General features: G+C 32.2%; 4 protein-coding genes across 4 annotated transcripts in view; 3 read left to right on the forward strand and 1 right to left on the reverse strand.

The window, feature by feature from the left end:
- The window catches only part of LOC110998575 (runt-related transcription factor 3), a 35,088-nt gene extending 31,338 nt beyond the window's left edge, over positions 1–3,750 (forward strand). Inside the window, exons 6-7 of the mRNA XM_022267279.2 lie at positions 2,293–2,424; positions 3,090–3,750. Of these exons, the coding sequence (XP_022122971.1) occupies positions 2,293–2,424; positions 3,090–3,592 (635 nt within the window). The 3' untranslated portion in view covers positions 3,593–3,750. The remainder of the gene's footprint in view (positions 1–2,292; positions 2,425–3,089) is intronic.
- Positions 3,751–4,950: 1,200 nt separating this feature from the next.
- Positions 4,951–9,161, forward strand: LOC110998566 (pre-mRNA-splicing regulator female-lethal(2)D). Its single transcript, XM_022267271.2, has 5 exons — positions 4,951–5,126; positions 5,245–5,472; positions 7,179–7,303; positions 7,720–8,047; positions 8,451–9,161. The coding sequence occupies exons 2-5, from the start codon at positions 5,280–5,282 to the stop codon at positions 8,708–8,710; spliced, it is 906 nt and encodes a 301-aa protein (XP_022122963.2). The 5' UTR covers positions 4,951–5,126; positions 5,245–5,279; the 3' UTR covers positions 8,711–9,161.
- A 288-nt stretch (positions 9,162–9,449) lies between these two features.
- LOC110998570 (centrosomal protein of 162 kDa) lies at positions 9,450–22,632 on the reverse strand. The gene is made up of 5 exons (XM_022267275.2): positions 22,119–22,632; positions 15,704–16,259; positions 14,573–15,088; positions 14,142–14,356; positions 9,450–10,950 (listed from the first exon to the last, which is right to left on the reverse strand). Exons 1-5 carry the CDS (start codon positions 22,485–22,487, stop codon positions 10,738–10,740), a joined length of 1,869 nt encoding a protein of 622 aa, XP_022122967.2. The 5' UTR covers positions 22,488–22,632; the 3' UTR covers positions 9,450–10,737.
- Positions 17,316–22,102, forward strand: LOC110998571 (carboxypeptidase B). The gene is made up of 9 exons (XM_022267276.2): positions 17,316–17,440; positions 18,524–18,940; positions 19,268–19,459; positions 20,108–20,241; positions 20,317–20,477; positions 20,734–20,862; positions 21,017–21,113; positions 21,517–21,663; positions 21,786–22,102. Exons 1-9 carry the CDS (start codon positions 17,350–17,352, stop codon positions 22,023–22,025), a joined length of 1,608 nt encoding a protein of 535 aa, XP_022122968.2. The 5' UTR covers positions 17,316–17,349; the 3' UTR covers positions 22,026–22,102.
- Positions 22,633–22,733: the final 101 nt, after the last annotated feature.

Consider the following 22,733-nt stretch of genomic DNA (forward strand, 5'->3'; position numbering starts at 1 on the left):
TGGGCGGAGATATTTCCGGAACCTACTTACGAGAGAGAATTTGTTCAAACTATACAAACTTGTGTTTCTATGCTAGATCAACATTTTATTAGATTTATTTTTATTGAATGCATGCAAAAACAAGCCATATTTTTTTTGTTTTTGGCGTTGTTTTTCTTTACCGTCCAGCTTCAAACTGAGATGTCAGTTAAGACACCCTTAACTAGGCAAACACTGCTTTTAAATAATAATTAGACATAAAGAACCAATTTTTTCTCTTTAGCATTTCAATTGCAAATCTTTAAATAATTTAAATACCAAAACCCTACGTGTCAAAATGCTCGTATACACGACAAATACGTAGACAAAGAGGCCCAATACGTACACATTAACATAATGTTTTATCGCCTAACTCCTGACTCAGTTGCCCGTTTGCATAAACTACGGAGTGACTTTAAAAAAACTTGTTTATTACGAAATGATCGTCAGTGAATTATTGGAATCGGTTAGTCAGTCAGGTTATGAACGACGAAGGACATATGCCTATGTATGTACATAATCAAAGTCTTGGAAGTAAAATGTAAGGTAGAAATTGCCTTTCTTGAAAAGGTAATTCTGAATTTAAAAGAAATTAGATGACTCGTTTAAGTTAATATTAAGAATTAAAGAAAACTATATGTATGCACACACTCTGATAGCATGAAATAGTTTTCCTATATATAGGGTGAATGAAACAATGAACCTATCATTCACTTTTAACTGAGCCACGAAAATTGTTTGCAAACGGTAATTTTTTTATGTAATTATGGGTACGAGAACTAATCGTATTGATACAATGAATTGAAGTGATTTACTTTGATATAAATGCTAAAAATTGTACGCTTAGTTAACCTTCTTTATTAAACAAAACAAATTCTTATTCGTATTTTCTTTATTAATTAAAAACTTTAGCTCATGTACGAACCATATTACTTATGCTGCATGCATTATTAGCTTATGCTGAGGCAGCATACAAATCGTCCAATGGCCACCTAAACCTATAAAGGATTATCCATTTGGAAAACAATACAAAATATACTGTCAAAATATCGATTGTATTCAAAGGTTTGACCTACCTTTCGTTAGCATTGAAGTGTGAATCAGCGGCAATCCCGACGCGTACGCTGTTCCCTACACGTGACCTCCATATTTAACACCTGTCCATAATTCATAAGTCAAATACAAACACTACAACTTGATTTTTTACCCCCTACTTTTACTAGAATACTTGATTCAACTTGACTAAGGTTTTTAAATTTTTTAATGTTCTATATTCAAAAACTGCAAGTGTGGCGTTTGTAAATTGAGCAAGTCTTAAGTTTATTTAGAATATCGATATAAAAAAATATTTCAAACATAATTACGTACCTATGTTAAAATTTGTAGCAATCATAACCTTATTTATAGGAGTTCTGTTCATCTATAGAAAAATATCTGTAATATTTATTGGTTTTTGTATCTGCATAACATTATATAATAGTGTAAAAACTGTGTGGGTTTTATTAATACAGTTCATATAATAAACAAAGATATTGTGGAAATACCTGATTGTCTTTAACATTAGATTACTATAACGTTGATAAAAGGTTATATACCGCCTATTATAAAACTGATATTATGGTTGCTTTGGTAAACCTAGTTATAAACATTATGTTGGAGATAATATATATAATTGTATACATAGTCTTTTTATGTATGTGATATTTAAACGTCATATTTTCTCACATAATTTAATTTTATGAATTAGATAAAGAAGGGCCTGTGAATTTTGTACTGGACCCAGTGTCGCTTGACATTTCACATAAGTATATTACGATACGATAATGTTTTCCTTTTCGTGCAACCTTAAACATTTCGTGTAGCAAATATTGTTACAAATTATGAATAAATAAAATATCGCTTGGTATGGCGGATTGGATATGGCAATTTACCCCATACCCCACATAATGTAAATAGGTTCTACCAATATCAAACTAATAAATTGAAATTAGATAGTTTACTTCGATGATATCATTATATTTCAAACTTTGTTAGAAAGTGCGGTGAATTATTGAGTTACATTACAAAACAGTATTTACACTGTCCTGTTTGTAATAAATGAAACGTTTTTTAATTTCCGAAGCTATTTATTTTGTAAATTGTTCTTGTGCTTAAGTTACGAAAGCGGTTCAAAATTGATATAAATACATACGAGGAATTTCTAATCAAACAAAACTATTTACCGAACTGAACCTACAACTGTACCGTATAATAAATTTAATTTTTAACTTTCAGAAAACGCTGGCAACATTCTAGGTGCAAGTGAGTGGAATACTGGCTACTCCTCCACCCCGTCAGTGTACCCAAGCTATGCACCCCTGCAACCTCCTTATTATAAACCAGACGCTGCCATTCACATACCTTCTGGTAATAATTTTAATATTAATACAATAAATACACACTCTTTATTCCGGTACTTCGTTTAAGGGTAAAATTTAAAGCCAAAACTTAGCGCGCATGAATCCTGTTTGTCAAAATCAAATGCGTTTTTGTCATACGGAAGCTGTACTTTGCGCCAAAATTCGACTTTGAGATTCAGAGTTCTTTTTGGCACACACGTCATATAAACCGTAGGATTTGTTACCCGATTAAACAATAATTGTTATGATAGGCATATACAAGGTGAATATGCTTTAAAAAATGATTAAGAAACAGCTATGATCCTGTCTTCAGGCTTGTTTGTCTATTGTTCGTTCATTTACTGACTCATACGAGTCGTATAAATAATGTTTTACCCTATGCTAAACATAAATAAGTATGAAGTAGCATTATTATAAATACTTATAACTCTCATGCTTAATGTTTAGGGTGCAGTGAGCATGACGTTTTTAGTTGCTGTAACTTAATTCAAATTTATTTTTCTCGTAGATTGAAAACTGTATTAGTGTAATTCGATGCAATAAGCTTATGAGAAAATTAAAAATTACGGACACCTAAAAATACCCGCAAACGTTTTTATGTTGCTACTATTAGGTACTTGCTTAATTTTATCAATAAAATTCCGTTAATTATTCTTTATTATCTATTTTCAGTGTTACCAGAAATTCCTTTGGGCCACACTGACTACACTGGTTTTCAAGGCGGTAACAGTTATGTCAAAGGCAGTCCAAGTGGTACCGGGGGCAGTCTCACAGATCTCAACAACATGTCAACTCAACGCTACGACCCAAACTATTACAACTCGTGGCCAAGCAACAGTTACAACTATCAATACAATAACATCAACAACAACCCGGCTTGCATTCAATCCCATACACCTTACATTAACCCTAACCCTCAAATGATCCTTCCCAACCTCTATTCCACAGTTAATCAAAACCAAATTCACGTACACTTACATAGCTCTACTGATAAATACAATCTAGAACAGTACATACCAAGTGAAATAAAAATAAGTGATATAGACGGTGGTATTTCCATTACAACTGAACTCCCTGGTAGTGGGGAAGCTAGTGGCCTTGTGCAAACTTGCGAGAACGATGACGTCAAACATCAGCTTTATGGCACTAATCAAGAAGTGTGGCGACCATATTGACAGTACGCTTATTATGATGAGAACAATCAACAATCTATTGTACATATTGTGATATAAGTTTGTATATATATATATATAGACTAAATCAATTAATGTTAAACATTAATTAGATTGTATGTGTTATGTATTCTAATTGTATTAAATTAACATATCACGTTTTACTGTGTTTTTCATTAAAAATAAAAGTAAAGTCCCTTGAGTACAATTATTTATCTTTACTACGTTGTGTTTAATTTGAAAATGAATCAATAAAATCACGCAGATGACCTGAACACCTCCTTTATATCTTAATATTCTACTACTGCGTAAAAAACACGCAGGTTTCCTGACGAATGATGAATGAATAAATTTCTTTAACGTATGAATAAATTATTATTATTATTATTACGGTACTATAATTATCGTTATAGAACTTTGTTAATTATTTAAAAAAAGATATACAAGATGTATTTACTTAATCTTACAACAAAAGCACTGGAAGAACCGCTAAGGTTTGCCGTAGTTTGTAAGAAAATGTATTACTCTAACAATTATTATTAAACATAAGATCTTTAAGTGAATCTCTTATAAATATTCACCCAATTTCTTAGCATTTTGTTCTATTGTATGACTGAATTACTATTAACATTAAATCAAGTTCACCGCCTAGAACTAGAACCCTAGCGTCTAGACTCTAGACAGTTACATAGATTGAAATTTAGCGCCAGCAAATTTAGCATTATCTGTCATTTTAAAACCCCCCGTTTTTAGGGGACATAAACTCAAATTTATCACTGATTATACTGCATCGAAGATTCCGATTCCGAAAAGAAATTTCTGAGTTTCATTTCCTACCAGTCCACGTTAATGTTATTTAATTGAAACTTTAGGTGTAAATTTTTACGGAACGCCACGAAGATGTGCAGCGTTTTTCGAAGAAAAGAGAGAGAGCGATTGAGACTGATTATGAAAAAATGAGAAAGGGAGATCGAGAAAAATACACGCTATTGGTTGATGTATTCGTTTAGTTGTTACATATTAGAACTTTAGGTGACAATTCTGTTGCATAACGTCTAGTGCAGTTAACGCAGATTTTTTATTTATTTATATTATCATTAGCACTATATACATGCGTACGTATACGTATGTAAACAGTGTGAATATAAATATACAAGTACGTAGTAATAATACAAAGAAGTTTGACATATTGTGTCCTTTATACACACGTGATTTTTTAAAACTTAAACTATCCAATAATTAATTATTAAGGTGTTATTACCAATAATGTTATAAAAGCTACGTTAGTTTTTAAAGTTTTAATTTATCTGATATCAATATTTTTAGTTGAAATTTGATTTAAGACACTGGCAACACTTTTGACTTTAGTATGGTTTTAAAATGGCGGCGATGAACTCGAGTTAGAATAGCTATGAGTTATCAATTACAATTAATTTACTAAGTAATACAAGTTTGCGCCCTTTATAGTGATAAAGTTTGTTCAAATAAATATATTTATGTTTAATCAGATTTACAATAATCAGTTAATATTCAAACTGTAAGTATTTCATATCTGCAGGTGTACCTGTTTATCTACGTCATTTTTGCAGGGTTTCGATAGTCGCCGATCGCAAACTATTGGTGTTTTAGCACTAATTTGGCTTATTTACTTACAGTCCAAAGAGCCTCTTAACTCGTTAGTGAGAGTGCGATGTCAGAGGAGTTAGAGAGACATGTCGAGACGGCGAGCGACGCTGCCGCTGGCAGCGGCGTCACAAACGTGGCGCGAGTGTTATTGACCCCACAGCAGCTCGAGACAGCGACCGCGGAGTCTCTCCGTACCTCGTGGAAAAACCAGGACTCGTATATTGAGCACCTCGAGACATTGAACAAACAGTTGGAAGGTACCTATTTACGAAACGATTACAGTGGCTTGGTAGTGTTAATCGGCAATGCCGTATTGTGAGTTTACGTGCGAAAGTTGTTAGTTCTGTATCGACAATGCTTTAACTAAAATATTAATAGTGATATGAAAAAAAAAATTGTGACATGCAATGTTACCAAAATATTTATTGTTTGTGGTTACGGGTGTATCTAGGTGTTGTAAGATAACAAGAAAAGATGGTGTAATCCTGTGTTCCAAGTGAAGTGCTGTGGAAGTGACACCATGTGGGGTATTGAGATGGCAAGTGAAAAGCCTAAAGCAATTGTGATAAATGTTATGAAAAAGTCTAAAGTTTCCAAAGAGCAGTGCCTGATTTCTTCAACTATGTATCTACCGAAAAAAGTAAATATGTTTTTTGTTTAATTATACCTAGATTTAAGTGAACTTTTTAAAAATAATTGTAATACTTTTCCTGTATAATCATTGCTTATGTGTTAAAATGACTGTTTACTACATACACCATACAAATATAACATTTTATCATAATTATAAATAATTTTCAGTCTATACGTAATTTATATTGAATTTGAAATGAAAACTTTTGTTAAGGACTTACCTAATCTCATAAAGAAAAATAGTACAATTATATTTTATTTACACTTAGTAGTGGTTTGTTAGTACATCTTATCTTGTTTGATCTTTATATTTATAATAAATGTGTACTTTTATCTTCATGATATTTGGATTACACATGTAAAACTGATTTTTTTATTAGATTTTTGTGAACTGTATAGAATAATGTAATCCAACAACTATTTAAAAAATGTTAACCATTCTAATTTGTTTTATGTGTCATAAAAATCCTCATTTCTATTGCTCAATAATTAATTAGTCCTTAATTTAACATTAAGTATATATATAATATACCTTAAATCAAACCAAATGAGAATAATTTCTATATTGATGTTAATAAGAGTTGATACTTGAATAGTCCATGCAAGAGAATTTAAATAAATAAAATTCCTTTAAAAGATGTATAAAAGTTCAACAGGGATAGTGATATGTATTATAACTGATGCCAAACTTGTGACTACAAGAATTCATTAAAACTAATTTGTTAAAATTATTAATTTTTAAATCCTGTTGATGCTTGTTATTTATTTATTATGTTACAGAATTGGTGTATTTTAAAAATATTATTTTTGCAAATATTAATTGTTTATTCAATTATTGAATCAGGCATTCTTGTGTGTATACATTTATTAATAACAGTATGTCAGATATTAATTTTAAGCTAAGATATTCTCAAGGGATAGTTTTATTGTATATGAAATAGGACTTCCTAATTCAATTCTATATATATATATTAATTGTTATATTTGCAATTTCCTTTTTTGTAGTTTAAATTAATTGTTTATATATTCAGATAAACATTCAAAAAGACATGAAACTTTAAATTTAATAAAAATATTTTTTCTAGATAAAAATGTTAAGTACTAGTAGTACTATAAGCTATTATAATTGGAGTTGTTATATTGTACTGTATTTATAATAATCTACTATTGACAAAATTGTATATGGAACGTAACTTAGTTAAGGTGTTGTCGATCACAAGATTGTGACAAGTTGTAAAGCAAAGAAAATTTGACCGCATATGTATAGCTGTTATATTAAATTGTATATAGAATCCTATCACTTAATATTTTAAACACTAACATTTTTCAGGCAGCTTGGAAAAGGCGAAAGGTGTAGAAGAAAAAATAAGGCAACAATATGTAGAGTCACAACATCGAGAAAAGGTTCTTGTAAGGAGATTAGCTGCTAAAGAACAAGAAATACAAGACTATGTAGTAAGTATATTAATTAGAATGTTAGTAATTAGTGTCTGCAGACATTTATGTGGGATTTTCATTTTTATGAAATTATATCATAATGCTTTCTTACCTTTTTATTCTGCATTAATTGTCAAATAAGCAAGTTTAGGATGTGATTTACATACATATTTTTTTATTATGACAGCTTGTATGGTTTTCATAATGACTGATTGTTTGAAATAAATGGCTATGTTTTTACTCTTGTCTTATTAAAATTGATGACACACATAACTCATGTATTTATACTAGCACAATTTAAACAATTAATTCTTAAATGGAAAATAATGATGTTTCAGAATTGCTATTAATCATTTTGCATTATAGGTATATTGAATCTAAAAATTATTCCTCATTTTTTCACACATTTTATTGGTATTGTGTTTAAATTCCAGAGTCAAATCACAGAACTCAAATCATCACATGCAAGTTTAAATGGCCGGCCGTCGTTACTGGATCCAGCTGTTAATATGCTTATATTAAGGCTTAAGCAGGAGCTAACTTCAACTAAAGCTAAGTTAGAGGAGACTCAGAATGAATTATCTGCCTGGAAATTTACACCAGACTCAAATACAGGAAAAAAACTAATGGCAAAATGTCGTCTGTTGCATCAAGAGAATGAAGATCTCGGCCGAATGACTTCTAGTGGTCGGATAGCTAAGTTAGAAGGTGATTTGGCATTGCAGAAAAGTTTTAGTGAAGAAGTAAAAAAGTCACAATCAGGTATGTGATGTAAACAGCAATAGTTCTATTTATAATTAATAAAACAGGGCTTCTTAAATTAAATGTTAGACAAAAACTGATTTTATGCACATCACTTAGTTAGGAATTCTATCTTTTGATAGAATCAACACTATTATCTTACACAGTGTGTGCTCAATTTATGTCCAGGAATAATACCAAAAAAAAATGGAAAGGTTTATAAAGAAAAACATGAATTATCATTCTAGTTTGCAACCTAGGATGTTATCCTTAAAATCCCATGATACCAGTGAGGCACAACTAACCTCTATTTAGATGCCCAAGCCTACCTAGTGACTTCAGTTAACAAGGCCACATTAATATTTTAAATATATTGAAATATTGAATGACACCTAATTCTAATTTATAAAAATCACATTTTCAGAAATGGATGAGTTCCTACAAGAATTAGATGAAGATGTGGAAGGTATGCAGAGCACAGTGCTATTCTTGCAACAAGAGTTGCGAGCAACGCATGCTACAGTTAATGGAAACCGGCCAAACACACCTGCTGACAAACGAACTTACTCCGGTAGTGAGTGCAGTGACACACCAGTTGGAAAACGGCGCCGCGCCTCTGTGCTTTCTCTAGACTATAATGAAGAAGAAGAACCGCTGACAGTGACTAACGGTGAAGCAGACTAGTGATCAAACATTTATCTATGAATTCTCTAAGCGGTCTTTCTCGAAGTGTTATAGACAAAATTCAATTGCATTGCAATTAGTACATCACGTTTTGAGTAAGTGATGTGTAATGTGGAAAGTATTAGTGGACCATTCTGAACAAGATGTGAATTTGACATTGATTTTTCTTATTGGAACAAACAGATGACAATTTTGTATTTATTTATGTAAAGTGCATTAATGTGATAATTTGACTTATATGAGCAATAATAGTTTTTGTTGCCAATGTTACTATGGACGCCTCCATTGGTGAATATTCCTCGTGTTGCAATAACAATGACACTAAGCCTAAGATAAATGATTGCCGAGTTTTTATTGAATTTATGTGATTTTCTAAATGAAATGTTTCTATTTTGAAATTAGGATTGAATGTATATATAGAGTTATGTTAATAAACATATGTCATCAGTTAGAGGTTGTTTTATTTTTAATGCTAAATATAACCTGTTTTTGAAAAATGTTAATTGAACAATGATACTGACATTTTTATTTTAAAAGAAAGCTATAGTTTAGGCTTTGTTTAATTAAAATGATAACAGTAAAAAAATTTAATCAAAATTTTGTACATATTCCTTAAAAGAGGAATAGGTGTGGTTTATAAGTAAATTTATCCTTTTTGTGTCTTAGTAAGGCACGTATGATATGAAAAAACGAGCGGGTACAAAAAATACATTCAGGTCAATACAATAAAACTCAGATATACACAAATAATTTATTAAAATTGCAAGGCACCTTATTACCAACACATCGGTGGAAATTATCACACATTATTTTTGACTAGCAAGTAAAAGCTTACATTATAATTATTTACTACAGTGTGCGTAATATTACCACGATCACAGATTGAAAATACCAATCTTTAATAATTGTGACAATTATAGTAATTAAAACATTAGACTTACATATGAAAACACATGCTTCGGTATAATTTTAAATTCCTCTTTTGCGGCCTATAACTAGCATAAAAATATTAGATTTTTTAACTATTAACATTTATTGCGCAAAAACCGTAACCTAATCCATCCAAGATTGCACAACACAGTGATAAAAATATAATAGTTTAACCGCATACAAAAACAAAAATATAAGGCCTTTTTGAACTGAGGTCTGAGCATAATAAGTGACAGCGCACGATATTGCTGGTATAGAAAATTAACAGAATACATACATTCAATTCACAAATTAGCGTTAAATAGAAAAGCGAAATTTCTATTCCATTGTTAATGCTGCGTAGATCTTTGAACTTGACGTGTCATCGCTACCTATATTCTTGTTCTTATCATAACATATTCTTATTGCTATTCATGAATAAACAGAGAACATAATGTTCAGAGATTAATATTTTACGTTTTTTTAACAAGATATCCTGGAAACAAGGAATACAATATGTAAAATCGTGGACAAACGAAGAATGTGGTAACAAACTCGTTTAGGTAGTAAATAGTTAAGTACGAAAACCATTGCACTACATAGTTAAAATAAAAACTCTTCAAACATAAAAATATTTTTTTAACAGAAAAAAAGTATTATCGTTTTTCTTAAATCTTCAATTAGGCACTTAGTAATCAGGTACCATAAAGTAATCGCACTATTTAAGACAACTCTTTTTTATATTGTGTAGAATCTAGAGGCTCCGTGTAATTCCGGCAAAATTTGACTAGAATCATTTGATGAACAAAAGTCATTTTTTTATTATTTCTAAGTCAACGTGCGGCCTTTTCCCCACGACGCAAATTCTGCCCAAGTTACGCGCAAAGACTAATACCATCTTATACAGCGAACTATTTTCGACGACTGCGTAAATGAATATTTGTAACTTTCTTACAAAAGATACAGAGAATGACAAAATAATATAACACCTAAATCTTTAAGCATATTTATATTGTCCCCTAGCATTTTTCGTGCTAAACGCACTAAATAATATTTAATAACATATGAAATAGCATTCATAATTATCTTAATCTATAGCAAAAATATAAAGTGACCAATCACTTACGACTGTTCCCCTTAGACCCAAAATGATCCCCACCCGCATACACATCAGTTGCTTGATACTTTATTAACTTGTCATCCGCTGTTCTTACCCGTTCCTGAAGAATTTCTACAGTGCGATTTAGCAGTTTAATCTCTTCTTGTAGAGGGTACAATTGCATGTTCATCTGCATAAGCTCTTTTTCATGAGCCAATTGAAGTGTATGGAGCTGTTGATAAAGATATATAAAAGTTGTGACAGCTGGTTAATACGCATCAAGGCTCAATTCAACGAAATCCAATTCAATCTAGTCTGTCTAGTATCTAAACACTTAATAAATACCTATTAAACCTCTTGTATATTGCATATTATGTTATTCGTTTGCCACCAACGTGACTGGTGGCACACAAATTATGGCATTAAGAACAGTCACAATATATTAAATAATAGATAAATTTTAAAATATTTGGTAGGCTTGTTATTAAATATTTAAGTAATATTGACATTCGTTCCTCTGACTGCCGTTTGACTCTGTAGTCTATTCAGGTTCGGTCGTGGAGTACGAGTACCCGAAATGTCACGAAACTTGTTTATTACAAATTCTGGTTGTAAATACAGGAACTGATTGGTGCGGCCCTCAACCCCAGGAAGACCCAAGCGATAGCGTTCGATGCCAAACATACACCGCCACCGCTACACTTTCTCAACGACAGGGGCGTAGCTACCGCCGTATTTGCCGTATCAATTATACGGGGCCCCCGGGCCACGGGGGCCCCCAAAGTGTGTAAGGAAAAATAATAAAAACTTTCTAATTTATTTTATTTTACAAATGACAAAATTCTATAAAGCAATTCCTTTTTTTCCCGCCTTAAACGTGCGTTCAAAAGTTGGCAATACTACATCGTTATGGCGGACTGCGGGACTTCCCCGTTTTACTTACTTCGAAGTATCGACTTTTTTCGATAATTTAGAAAAAATATATACTTTTTTTGGCAATAGTATAAAACGCTGGGCTATGCTAAGTGACGATTCATCTGAAAAATATTTGATTACCCTTAAAAAGGTATGTCCTACCAGATGGTCTAGGAACGACGCTTTATTAGCAGTAAAGAAAATTTTTTTTACTAATCATGAAAACTTTGTACCAACTAAATTTAATTTCAAATAAAAAAGATGAACGTGAAGAATGTAAAAGTATAATTAATATTTTAGAGATTTTGATTTCTTAGTGCTCGTTACATTTTTTCTTCACTATTTGAAATTATTAATCCTGTTTCTAAAGCTCTACAGCATGAAAATAATGACTTACAGAAATCTAGTATTTTCTTAAGTAATCTTTTAAATAGACTGTGCCAATTAAGAAATCAGAATTCATTTAATAGTTTGCTAAATGAATCCAAAGATTTAGTAAAAAAGTGGGGGTAACAACTGTTTTTAAAAACAGTAGGCGAAAGATAACGAAGCGTTTTTTTGATGAGTTATCATAAGATGAGAGAATTTCCGACCCGGAATCCTATTTCAAAGTCAATGTATACTATTGCTGTTTAGATATATTAATTTCTCAAACTAAAGAAAGATTTCAGAGCCTTTGCAACCTGAGTAGTATATTCGAAATATTACAACCGGAGAAACTCCTATCTTCTTCAAGCGAAGAGATATTAAACGCTTCCGGAAAACTGTCTGCTAAATACAGTAAAGACATCTCACTTAATCTTTATTACCAATTAAAGGCTCTAAAAACATGCTTAAATTCTGAAATTAAAAAAAATTATTCCATTAAAGAACTCATTGAATTATTGCTAGTAAAATTAAATAGTCTTGTATCCAGTTTTCCCGAGGTAATCACAGCATGCTTTTTATTCTTGACCCTTCCAGTTACAACCGCAACGGCAGAAAGAAGTTTTTCAAAATTAAAACTAATAAAAAATTACTTAAGAACTTCGATGGGACAAGAACGGCTGTCAGACATCTCACTATTGTCCATAGAGGCAGAAACTTTAGAAAAACTAAAATCATCATCAGCCATAAATGATTTAACAAATCAGTTTGCCGATAAAAAGGCAAGGAGAGTGAATATTTAAAATTCGATTTTTATTTGTAAAATGGGTAAATTATGTGATAAATAAATATTACTTCTCACAATATTTTTTTTCTTTTGTGAAAAATCTTTACCTCCATATAAGGGCCTCCAAAAAATTTTTTATACGGGGCCCCGACAAGGCACGCTACGCCACTGCTCAACGAGGACCTGATATGGCTGAGCACAGTCACCTATCAGGGAGTACAGGTAGATCGGAGGCTAACCATGTCCAAACATGTTTCTATGACCGGCAGGGCTAGGCGGGCGCTGAGGAAGCTTCGCCCGCTAGTGTGGGGCAACATCCCGCTGCGCACCAAACTCATACTCTACGCCAGCGAGGGCTCTGCCCGAACTGGCTGATGTCCGCCTCACAGAAGAGCGGATACACAAGAGCAATGATGCGGCCCTCAGTTCGATTGAGCGGTCGAACCAAGCAGAAGCCTTTCAAATGTAGACTCTAATGTCGAAATTAAATGGCTGATGCCAACAAACTAATCTATGACGCTATCCAGTATTGCTGACGTCATTATCTTAAACAATTTAATGACAGCTTTAATGGAATCTGGATACGATAATTTCAGCAGCAGTGGGATCACATCTCCAAGAGACTTCGGGAGAGCTGATCCTTACTTCCATTCTATGTTCCAAAATAAACATATTTTATTTATTTATTTACGTTAGCAAACGAGTTTCGGTACGCAAATGACATGCAGAAATGACGCAACTACACTTCGGACCAAGCGAGCTGTTACGCAGAGTAGGTATAATAATTTATAATGTCATGTTCTAAAATGTAATTTCTTATTTAAAACCCAGTTTTCATATAGTTTTAAATCATACGGTATACGAGAACACTAGATCCGGTAGCGTCCAAGTTCAACAAAGCAATTTGGTTGTTCGGGTAACAAATTGTAAACAATTTTTTTTTATAGAACAGGGGGCAAGCGGGCAGGAGATGGGAAGGAGCACCTGATGTTAAGTGATACCGCTGCCCGTGGACACTCAACAAGTTTCGTACAAGTTTAGTACAATGACATCATTTTATACAATTTTTCTGAATTAATAGTAACTCACATCGATACACATGTTTTATGGCAACCAGGATTTATAACAGAGTAAATATTGTAGACGAATAATTCCTTATTAGAAGCAATCGAAATTAGTGATATCGATTTATAAATATTTCTTATATTAGAAATATTTGATTATTAAAAGTTAAGTAATCTTTAAAAATGTAAGTAATAATTATTGTAATATACCAGAGGATTCCATGGGTATTAGAGTTTTATTTTTCAAAACATATAAAAGGCATAAAATAACAGATAACAAAGAATACTTACATCTTGAATACGTTTCTTTTTCAACATAATTAGGTCTTCATTAGTCCTTTTTAAAGACGCGAGAAGACCTACCCTTTCTTCCATGAGGACCTCTTTTTGCTTTCTTACATCTGATATTTCAGCTTCCATCTCATGAGTCACTTTAAGTATCACACTCTCGGCCGACTTAGCTGGTCTACAGGTATTTTTCTTTTGCGGGTTTAAATTCATTAAAACTGAAAAAAAGAAAATTCAAGACAGCGTCGGGGCTTAGGTAGTAGGTACTATAGGGCTGTAGGTAGTAGGTACTGTAGCATAAAATTTCAATAAGTATATTTCTATCATTTTTACTCATGTAAAACTACAAAAACATTTCTATAAGTTGGAAATTAATATTCTTTTTAGTAACAATAATAACTTAAAATATTTAATAATATCTACGTTACACCTACTTTCTTTTTCCTTTTGCAAGTTTCTCAAATTCTTTCTTAAGTCCTCCGTTTCCCGGTTAATTTTAGCAATTGTTCGTTGTTTCGCTGTTAGTTCAGTCTGTAATCCCTTTATTGTAGCAATGAGGTAGCTGTCTTCTTTCAGTCTGTTAAAAATTAAGGCTGAATTCTGGGTTAATCTACTAACAGCGGACGATGCTCTGTCAGCCTTTAAAAAAGTTTGCGTTCCAACCGTATGTTGATTTTTTTGGACTGTTTGGACGGCAGTGTCTTGTAAATTTACTTTATTAATTTTATTTTTCAAGTCTTTATTAGTTTTTTTGTCATCCATTAGCTGTCTCTCTACGTCGACAATATGATTCTCGTATTTCAGCTTCATGTCGGTAAACTTTTCTTGAAGGGTCATTAAAACCTGGTGAAAATGGGTTTCTTTGTCTTTCAATTCCTTTTCCAATCTCAATATACGTTCTTCTAATAATTTCTTTTTGTTATCGTCGACGGTGGACGATTTAGAAGCAACTGTAAAGTCATAATCGTTATCAATGAAATAATGTGTACCTACCGTTATACATAAAATGGTTGTTGATTACATATTTAAAATATTCGGTTTACATTTAACACCTGAGAATTTTAAGAACGTAATATAGAATGGCCTTTAAATCACCTAGAAGAAAAGAAGAACTAATTACTTCATTTATTTATTTAATTTAAACGGGAAATAATTTAAAAACAATAGGAGCCTTAAATTACTTGAAACAAATATACTTTATAGACGGAAAACGAGCTGGTTATGAAACGAAATCATGTAGATAGTTTCATTAAATCAAATCTTTCTAACATATATAATGGTAAATTTAAAAATAAAATACTGTTTTTTTTTTATAGAACAGGGGGCAAACGGGCAGGATGCTCGCCTGATGTTAAGTAATTCCGCCGCCCATGTACACTCTCGATGCTAGAGGGCTCGTGAGTGCGTTGCCGGCTTTTTAAGAATGTGTACGCTCTTTTCTTGAAGGACCCTAAGTCGAATTGGTTCGTAAATAACCTACTTATTTGAATGAGAATAAAAAAAAATTTTGTTCACTATTTTCACGTAAGGTGCCTTTCTAGTAAAATATTATAAATTGTAATTACCAATTAAGGCAGAAACTGAGTCCGGATGTTTCCTCCTTAATATCAACTCCATTTCCTTAACCTGCCTTTGCAAGTCCTGTATAATCATAGCATCTTTCTCATGTTGGATACTTAAGTTCTTTCTTTCGTTCTTCTCCTTATGTAACTCATCCAATGCACTTTGTTCATTTTGCTTATAACTATTAAGTTCAGTTTCTTTATTATTATATTCCTTTGCAAGCCGATTAACGAATTTCTCGCATTCAACTAATTTAAATTCAGCCACTTGTTTATCCTCTTCTAATTGATTTACTTTTTTCTTTAACGCCTTACAATCGTCTACAAGTTGTACGTTCAATAATTCAAGACTTTTCACTCTTTCATTTGTATCCTTGAGCTCTTCCAATTGCTGATCGTGTTTACAATTCAGTTTTTTCGGCGTACCAGACGTCAGTCGAGCTACTTTCGCGGCTTCTTTTTTCTTAGAATCTACTACTCCTGCGGAGAAAGGTCGTGTTTTCGACTTACGTCGACTATCAATATTATCTTTCCCATTTCGTCTTACTCCTGGGCTGACCTAAAATGTAATAGAACATACAAAATCAATGTTTTTATTAAATTATGCTTTAAAATGTAGGCCATTGACTCGCTCGAGCGGTAACTGTAAAAATAAAAGCCTATAGCGATTGGTGCTGGATAATCGGAGAAAATCGTGTTTACAGTAAACAGTGTCGTTATTAAATAACTGCAACTCGATGGCAATGACCGGTAAAAGCGGGCGAAGCTGCAAATCTGGTTCCTAAATAAATATAACTGTTAGACAATTCCTCGAATCGGATAATTTTATTTTGTCTTTCCGATAGACGATGATTAAAAATACATATATTCTTTATAAATTTCTTTCTTCTATAATTTCTTAATAAAATTTTTTAAAAATGTGTTTGAAATGAAATATGTTTAAGGTACACCATAATTAAAAGAACTGGTCACCATTATTCGGCGGTAAATTACCCTAAAACAATATATGTATTATAAAAATCTCAGATTTGCTTTTCCAACAGGAAACTACTGTATTTTATTATTTTCGTCTGTAGGTTAGATTTGCAAATTTATAAACCGGCAAATTTCCCATGTATTAATCACTACAAAACAGGTCCTTACACCGAGTCATACGAAACAAAAATAAACAGTGATTAACTTAAATGAAGTCTTCATTAAATCATCGACGGATTCTTCTATTTACAAAAATACATAATCGTAATACTGAAATTCTATATAAAGTGTAATTCCCTGGTATAAAGAGTTCAAGTATGTATATACATTTCTGCATGTAGTAGTAGTATTTGGAGATGTTACTGTATTGATTAATAAGTACGTATCAATAATTGGAAGCCTCTATTCTCTATGGCTACTATTACTTTTCTCTATTTTTTATTAGGTCAAAAATCTTCAAAAAGATACCATATCTCGTATCTTTCATGGTTTTTAAAGTACATTACTTATATACAAATAGGAATGCGGCTCTTATATACAGCCGCTTTCATCGTTTTACGCGATAGCAAGTTCATGAACACTAAATTCAAAACACGCATTTGATTGCACAATGTATCAAAGCTTTAAAAGGGTGTTGCATAGCTGGGACTTCCTTGGCAAGTCAGTCAGTAGCCATGGAGTTGCGGTACGGATTGGTCGCGTTTCTAGCGGTCACCACCGCGGTATTTGCTACACCTCTCCTCAATGAACTTCCACCAGGAAAGGGTATGTATATAAAATTTCAAAAGATATAAAACATCAATTTTTAAGATACATTAAACCTTTTTATATTACCTCGTGCAATCAAGCAACATATAAATGGATCAATTTAGATGTATGTATAATTATTATATGTAAAGGAGAATTCTTTGAGTAATAAAAGTATGATCTGGTCATTAAAGAATATGGAAGGAATTAATTTCAGTACAAAACCGTTTATATTAATATTTATTAAAATAGTTTTGAATTTCTTTTCAAGTTTTTTATTTAAATGCTCAATATAAAAGTATAGTTATGCCTACAGAGGCATCGAAATTTAATCGGTTGTTATAAAATAACTTCTTAAATAAAACACAATAAAAACACGTTTTTTTCTATTCACTATTCTTTACTGATCCATGTATGTACAAATGAAGACCGGAACTTGGAAACGTATGCATTTTCCTCATAAGTAAAAACGTGAGTAAAATCTAATATTGATTGCGGAAATCATACATTGTTTTGATTCACACTTAGAATACTAAATTAAAAAATATAATTAAAGTATTAATTAAAATTAATTTTTACGGTACAGATAACAAATAAAAAAATTCTACAATTATTATTATAAACAACTAAAACTCTATGTGTAATAATAATTTATAAAGGCGGATTTTAAAGAATAACGGCTTTACTTAAGATCAATTCTACTAAAGATATCAAGTATAAGCCAACCTATCCAATATAACTGTTAAACCGGACAAGATCGAGTTAAGCACAAATGAAAACAGAGCCTTGGCCAGAGAAAGTCATTAACATGTCACATGGAACGAGCCCCGCATTCTAATTTACAATCCCATTACCGATTCACACAACATACCGTAAAGCAAAAAGCATTCTGTTAAATACACGCAATAAATCAATCGACAGTAAAACGTTCTTGTTACTTAAATTATTCATTCTAACCAAATTAATTTACAATCACTTTCACGAATAATAGGCGTGAAAATGTGTGTAAATACTTCATAAAATTTACGTAAAAGGCATGTATATTGTATGTATGTATATAGAATATTATGTATATAATAAACGTTTTAAATTTTATTATAGAATGGCCAGAACGTTTGTCTGTCAAGCAACCTTACGAACCAGAGATACCAACAGAAAGCCCAGAATATTATTCAACTTTTTCATCAGATCTCTCATTCGATGAAAAACCTTCAGAAAACATTAATGAAATATTACCAGCGTTGAACGAAAAAGTAGAAAATATAGAAGTTGCTGACAGAATTACTCCACCTGTTACTAATGTTGAAAAATCTGAAACCATAAATGGAAATTTGCCAAATGTAAACGATAAAGCCGATCAAAAGAGAGAAACAAATGAATTCCAAAAAGACCTTCTAGGCGCTGCTAAGGATGCCGAGAAAGAGAATAAGGTGAACTACTCAGGGGCTCAAGTGTGGAAGGTCTCAACTGAGAAGAGTGGTGTTCGCACACTCCTTGGGCGCCTACGAAGGAGGAACTGTAAGTACATACTAAACGCAAAAAAAACCATTTTACTTTTATATTAAACTGTTACTGAATAAATTGAATCGCGCTTTTAAGCCTGTTAATTTTTCTTCTATGCATGTACAACAAAGGACATAGTTGCTATATTCATACCATATACAAACTTAATGGAATGAACAATGCTTGTTAAATGAATTATTGTCTAAAAAGCTTACTTTTTGTTTTTCTAGCTTTACTGTATTTCTTATGGCTGTATATATGTGTTAAATTATACGCACGTGCTAGTTTAGAATTACTATGTAAGGTATAAAAATACATTTAAGGGTATAATTATTATTTCAGTAATCGCCACATGGTCAGGAAACCATTCTTATGTAGACGTTTTCGTCAAGCCCCATGCTGTGGAGAATGTAACAAGAGCGTTCAAAAGAGAAAATATAGAATATGATATCGTCATCGATGATCTACAAAAGCGAATCGACGAAGAGAACCCACCACTAGATCAAAACGAAATCGAATTGCAGGATAGAAGAGGTTAATAATTAAACTTCATTATAATTGTTATTCGAGGCTTAATTCATAATTGATTTGCGTTTTAAGGTTTCTGGCCGACGAAGATCGATATTTAATTTGCAGGTCTGCACATATAAGCATCCTGTCCACTTGTTTTGTATGATTAAATTACATAAAAAGCCTAGTTTCCCAGAGTTATGTGGTCTTGTTACAGCGAAATCTTACAAATTTTGGCGTTACAGGGCCAATCGCCGCAAATTAGGGTATTTAGGCGTCTACATGGGCTATAATGCAATAGAGTGGCCAAAGGAATACTGGCCATATGCCAACTGGGGTTCGTTTTTGAATAAAAAAGCAACGCAATATTTGTACTAATGTCTTATTGTTCGTTATTAATATAGACGTTTGTCTTAATGTGTGTCGTAGTCTCAGTAAATAACGTGAAAGGTGGAAGTGCAAAAACGTTTTCAAATTATATTTTAACACAGAAATATTTGAAAGGTCCAGGGCGATATGGTAACAACTGACTACATAAATACGTGTTAACATTATTTTAAAATTACTATAGGGTAGTTAAATAGTATACACTGTATCAATAGCGCATTAAATATGTATTGGAACCTTACATCCACTTATTTCAATTGCTATTTAATACAATTACATTTTTAGGACATCGAATGACGTGGAAGCAATATCATAGACTTGAGGATATCCACGGATTTTTAGACTACTTAGCCAAAACATATCCCGCTATCATAAGCGTTCGGTCTATAGGAAAATCATTTGAAGGAAGAGATCTTAAGGTATTATTTTAATATCCTGTTCTAAGTTTTTCTAAATCAAAAACTGTTTATCTTAGTAATTGTATTCCTTGTCAGGTATTGCGTATTTCAAATGGTCAACCTTCAAATAAGGCAGTGTTCATAGATGGTGGAATACATGCGCGGGAGTGGATAAGTCCAGCAACAGTCACGTATTTTATCAACCAATTCGCTGAAAACTTTGACGATGAGGAAGACGACATCAGAAATATAGACTGGTAATATATGAACGGCAAACTTTATTTACGTCAAAATTCAAAGTAATTAAGACTAAGTAAATAAGGGTAAGTAGTTAATAGTTGCCGAAATTGTAGTAGAAAAAAGCACAATCACACTTAAAATGCTTTTACGTTTTTTTTTTAATTTTTATTTACTTGTAATAAAATGCGGATTTAAGTAAATTTTTTAATAAGTTTAGTTTTTACGCACTAAAAATACATAAACGGGAAATAAACGGTACGTTTTTAATTTAAGGTATTTCCTTCCCGTGGTGAACCCCGATGGTTACGAATACACCCACACCGCTGATCGTTTATGGAGAAAAAACAGAAAACCAGCTGTTGGCAGGCAATGCGCTGGTACCGATCTTAATAGGAATTTCGGGTATAAATTAAATTGTAAATTGATTTAAAATGAATTGATAATTTTTACTTATTTATAAGAGCGTGGCAACCTCTATTTACATTAGGGTAAACAATATTAATTTAGAAAACAAGTTAGTGTTGAGTGCGGTTGATTTAATGCGTATTTTTTATAGATACCGTTGGGGCGGCAAGGGTGCTTCAGCCAATCCCTGCAGCGACATTTTCAGAGGAAACCGAATGTTCTCAGAGCCAGAATCAAAAGCTTTGGCAGTAAGTGGTATCAAATGTTACCGTAAATATGTTTTTCAGCTGAAGAAGTCTATATATGTCATAGATAAATATAATGCAGTTTCAGAGGCACTTAAGTTAATTGATAAAATATAAGTGGCAATTTCTCATTATCTATTCTGATTAGAATAAGTGGTCCTTCAAATCTTAAGGGTACTAATTAAGCTAAGGAAAAGACATGTGAGTCTTGTATATATATATGTTTTAAGTAATGCCTTCTGATAAATGATGCAATACACAATATTGCTTGAAACCAGATACCATATTATGATTACTGTCTGTTTGCATTGTCATCAAAAATTTCTGGCTTAACATTAGGATTGCCAATCCCATGAATATATATTTTTCCAAATATAAAACATTATAATGCAATCATTATTTCCAGGATTTTATCAAGAATACAGCAGCTAACTTTACAGCATACCTAACATACCACAGTTATGGCCAGTACATTCTGTACCCATGGGGATATGATAATGTGGTGCCCCCAGATCACCAAAGCTTAGATGAGGTTGGAAAGAGCATGGCAGATGTAAGCAATCCATTTTTATAAAATAAATAGGACTATTTTTTTGTGTTCTCAATAAATATTAAGTATATCATGTGATCATAAAGTTTAAAATTTGAAATGTTGTTTGTTTCCAAAATTTATAGGCAATAAAAGAAACGGGTGGGTCAAAATACACAGTGGGATCATCAAGTGGAGTATTGTATCCTGCTGCCGGAGGATCAGATGACTGGGCAAAAGGACAAGGAATCAAGTACACATTTACAATAGAACTGGGTGACACAGGCCAATATGGTTTCATATTGCCTACCTCACACATTGTACCTGTTGCTAAGGAATCTCTGGCTGGATTAAGAGTATTGGCACGTTATGTAAACAAATATTAAATTTGTACTATTTATTTTATTTCTAAGGTTGTGATTTAAACTTTATATTTAAGAATTTTAATAAATAATTAATCTTGGACCGATTTTTATTACCTTAAAGGATTTGTTGCCTTCCTTGGAAGCTTCTAAGCTCTTTGACTTATCAACTTTTACTTCGGAAATAGGTGATGTATCACCTAGACCCGAAGTAGCCGTATTAGTAACCAGTGCTCTGCTTTTCAGTAAGTTTTCTGTTTCATTCGCTATGTTTTCGGCTTTCCTCAATATCAGATCGACGTCGTCTTCGTCGGTTATTTCAACATGATTATTGTGAGATAGTTTTTTGATTTCATTGAAGATCATTTTAATTTCTTCATCGCTGTCTTTGAAAGCTTCACAAGTTTTTTCCAAGAGTAAGAACTCCTTATTACTGTTATCACAGGACATTTCCATAACTTCCTTCGAACTAGATATGGATGACATGTTAGCAATATTTTTAAGACACTATCATAAATATTTTTTAAGATTTTACTTTGTTAGACCACATATTTTAATAAAACGTTTGCATCTAACTAACGTGAGCATTTTGTTGATGGCATTCTATCAATTTTCCGGTTGCTAAGCAACTGCACAGATTACTGACTAATGGTATAGCCTACCACTCAGAAGTCAGAAGTGTCTTCTAGACACTTTAAATAAGAGTGGGACAACATAGACAAATTATTTATT

This window comes from Pieris rapae, chromosome 2 (assembly GCF_905147795.1).
Source record: "Pieris rapae chromosome 2, ilPieRapa1.1, whole genome shotgun sequence".
In the NCBI taxonomy this organism is placed as follows: Eukaryota; Metazoa; Arthropoda; class Insecta; order Lepidoptera; family Pieridae; genus Pieris; species Pieris rapae.

Bases quoted from the DNA above. Each gene is read 5' to 3' on its own strand.
- LOC110998566 (XM_022267271.2), top strand. From the start codon at position 5,280: ATGTCAGAGGAGTTAGAGAGACATGTCGAGACGGCGAGCGACGCTGCC. The intron at 5,473-7,178 runs GTACCTATTTAC...AACATTTTTCAG, and splicing joins ATTGAACAAACAGTTGGAAG to GCAGCTTGGAAAAGGCGAAA. The intron at 8,048-8,450 runs GTATGTGATGTA...TCACATTTTCAG, and splicing joins AGTAAAAAAGTCACAATCAG to AAATGGATGAGTTCCTACAA.
- LOC110998571 (XM_022267276.2), top strand. From the start codon at position 17,350: ATGGAGTTGCGGTACGGATTGGTCGCGTTTCTAGCGGTCACCACCGCG. The intron at 20,242-20,316 runs GTATTATTTTAA...ATTCCTTGTCAG, and splicing joins TTGAAGGAAGAGATCTTAAG to GTATTGCGTATTTCAAATGG. The intron at 20,478-20,733 runs GTAATATATGAA...TTTTAATTTAAG, and splicing joins GACATCAGAAATATAGACTG to GTATTTCCTTCCCGTGGTGA.
- LOC110998570 (XM_022267275.2), bottom strand. From the start codon at position 22,487: ATGTCATCCATATCTAGTTCGAAGGAAGTTATGGAAATGTCCTGTGAT. The intron at 15,089-15,703 runs GTAATTACAATT...ATGACTTTACAG, and splicing joins CTCAGTTTCTGCCTTAATTG to TTGCTTCTAAATCGTCCACC. The intron at 10,951-14,141 runs GTAAGTATTCTT...CTTTATCAACAG, and splicing joins AAAAGAAACGTATTCAAGAT to CTCCATACACTTCAATTGGC.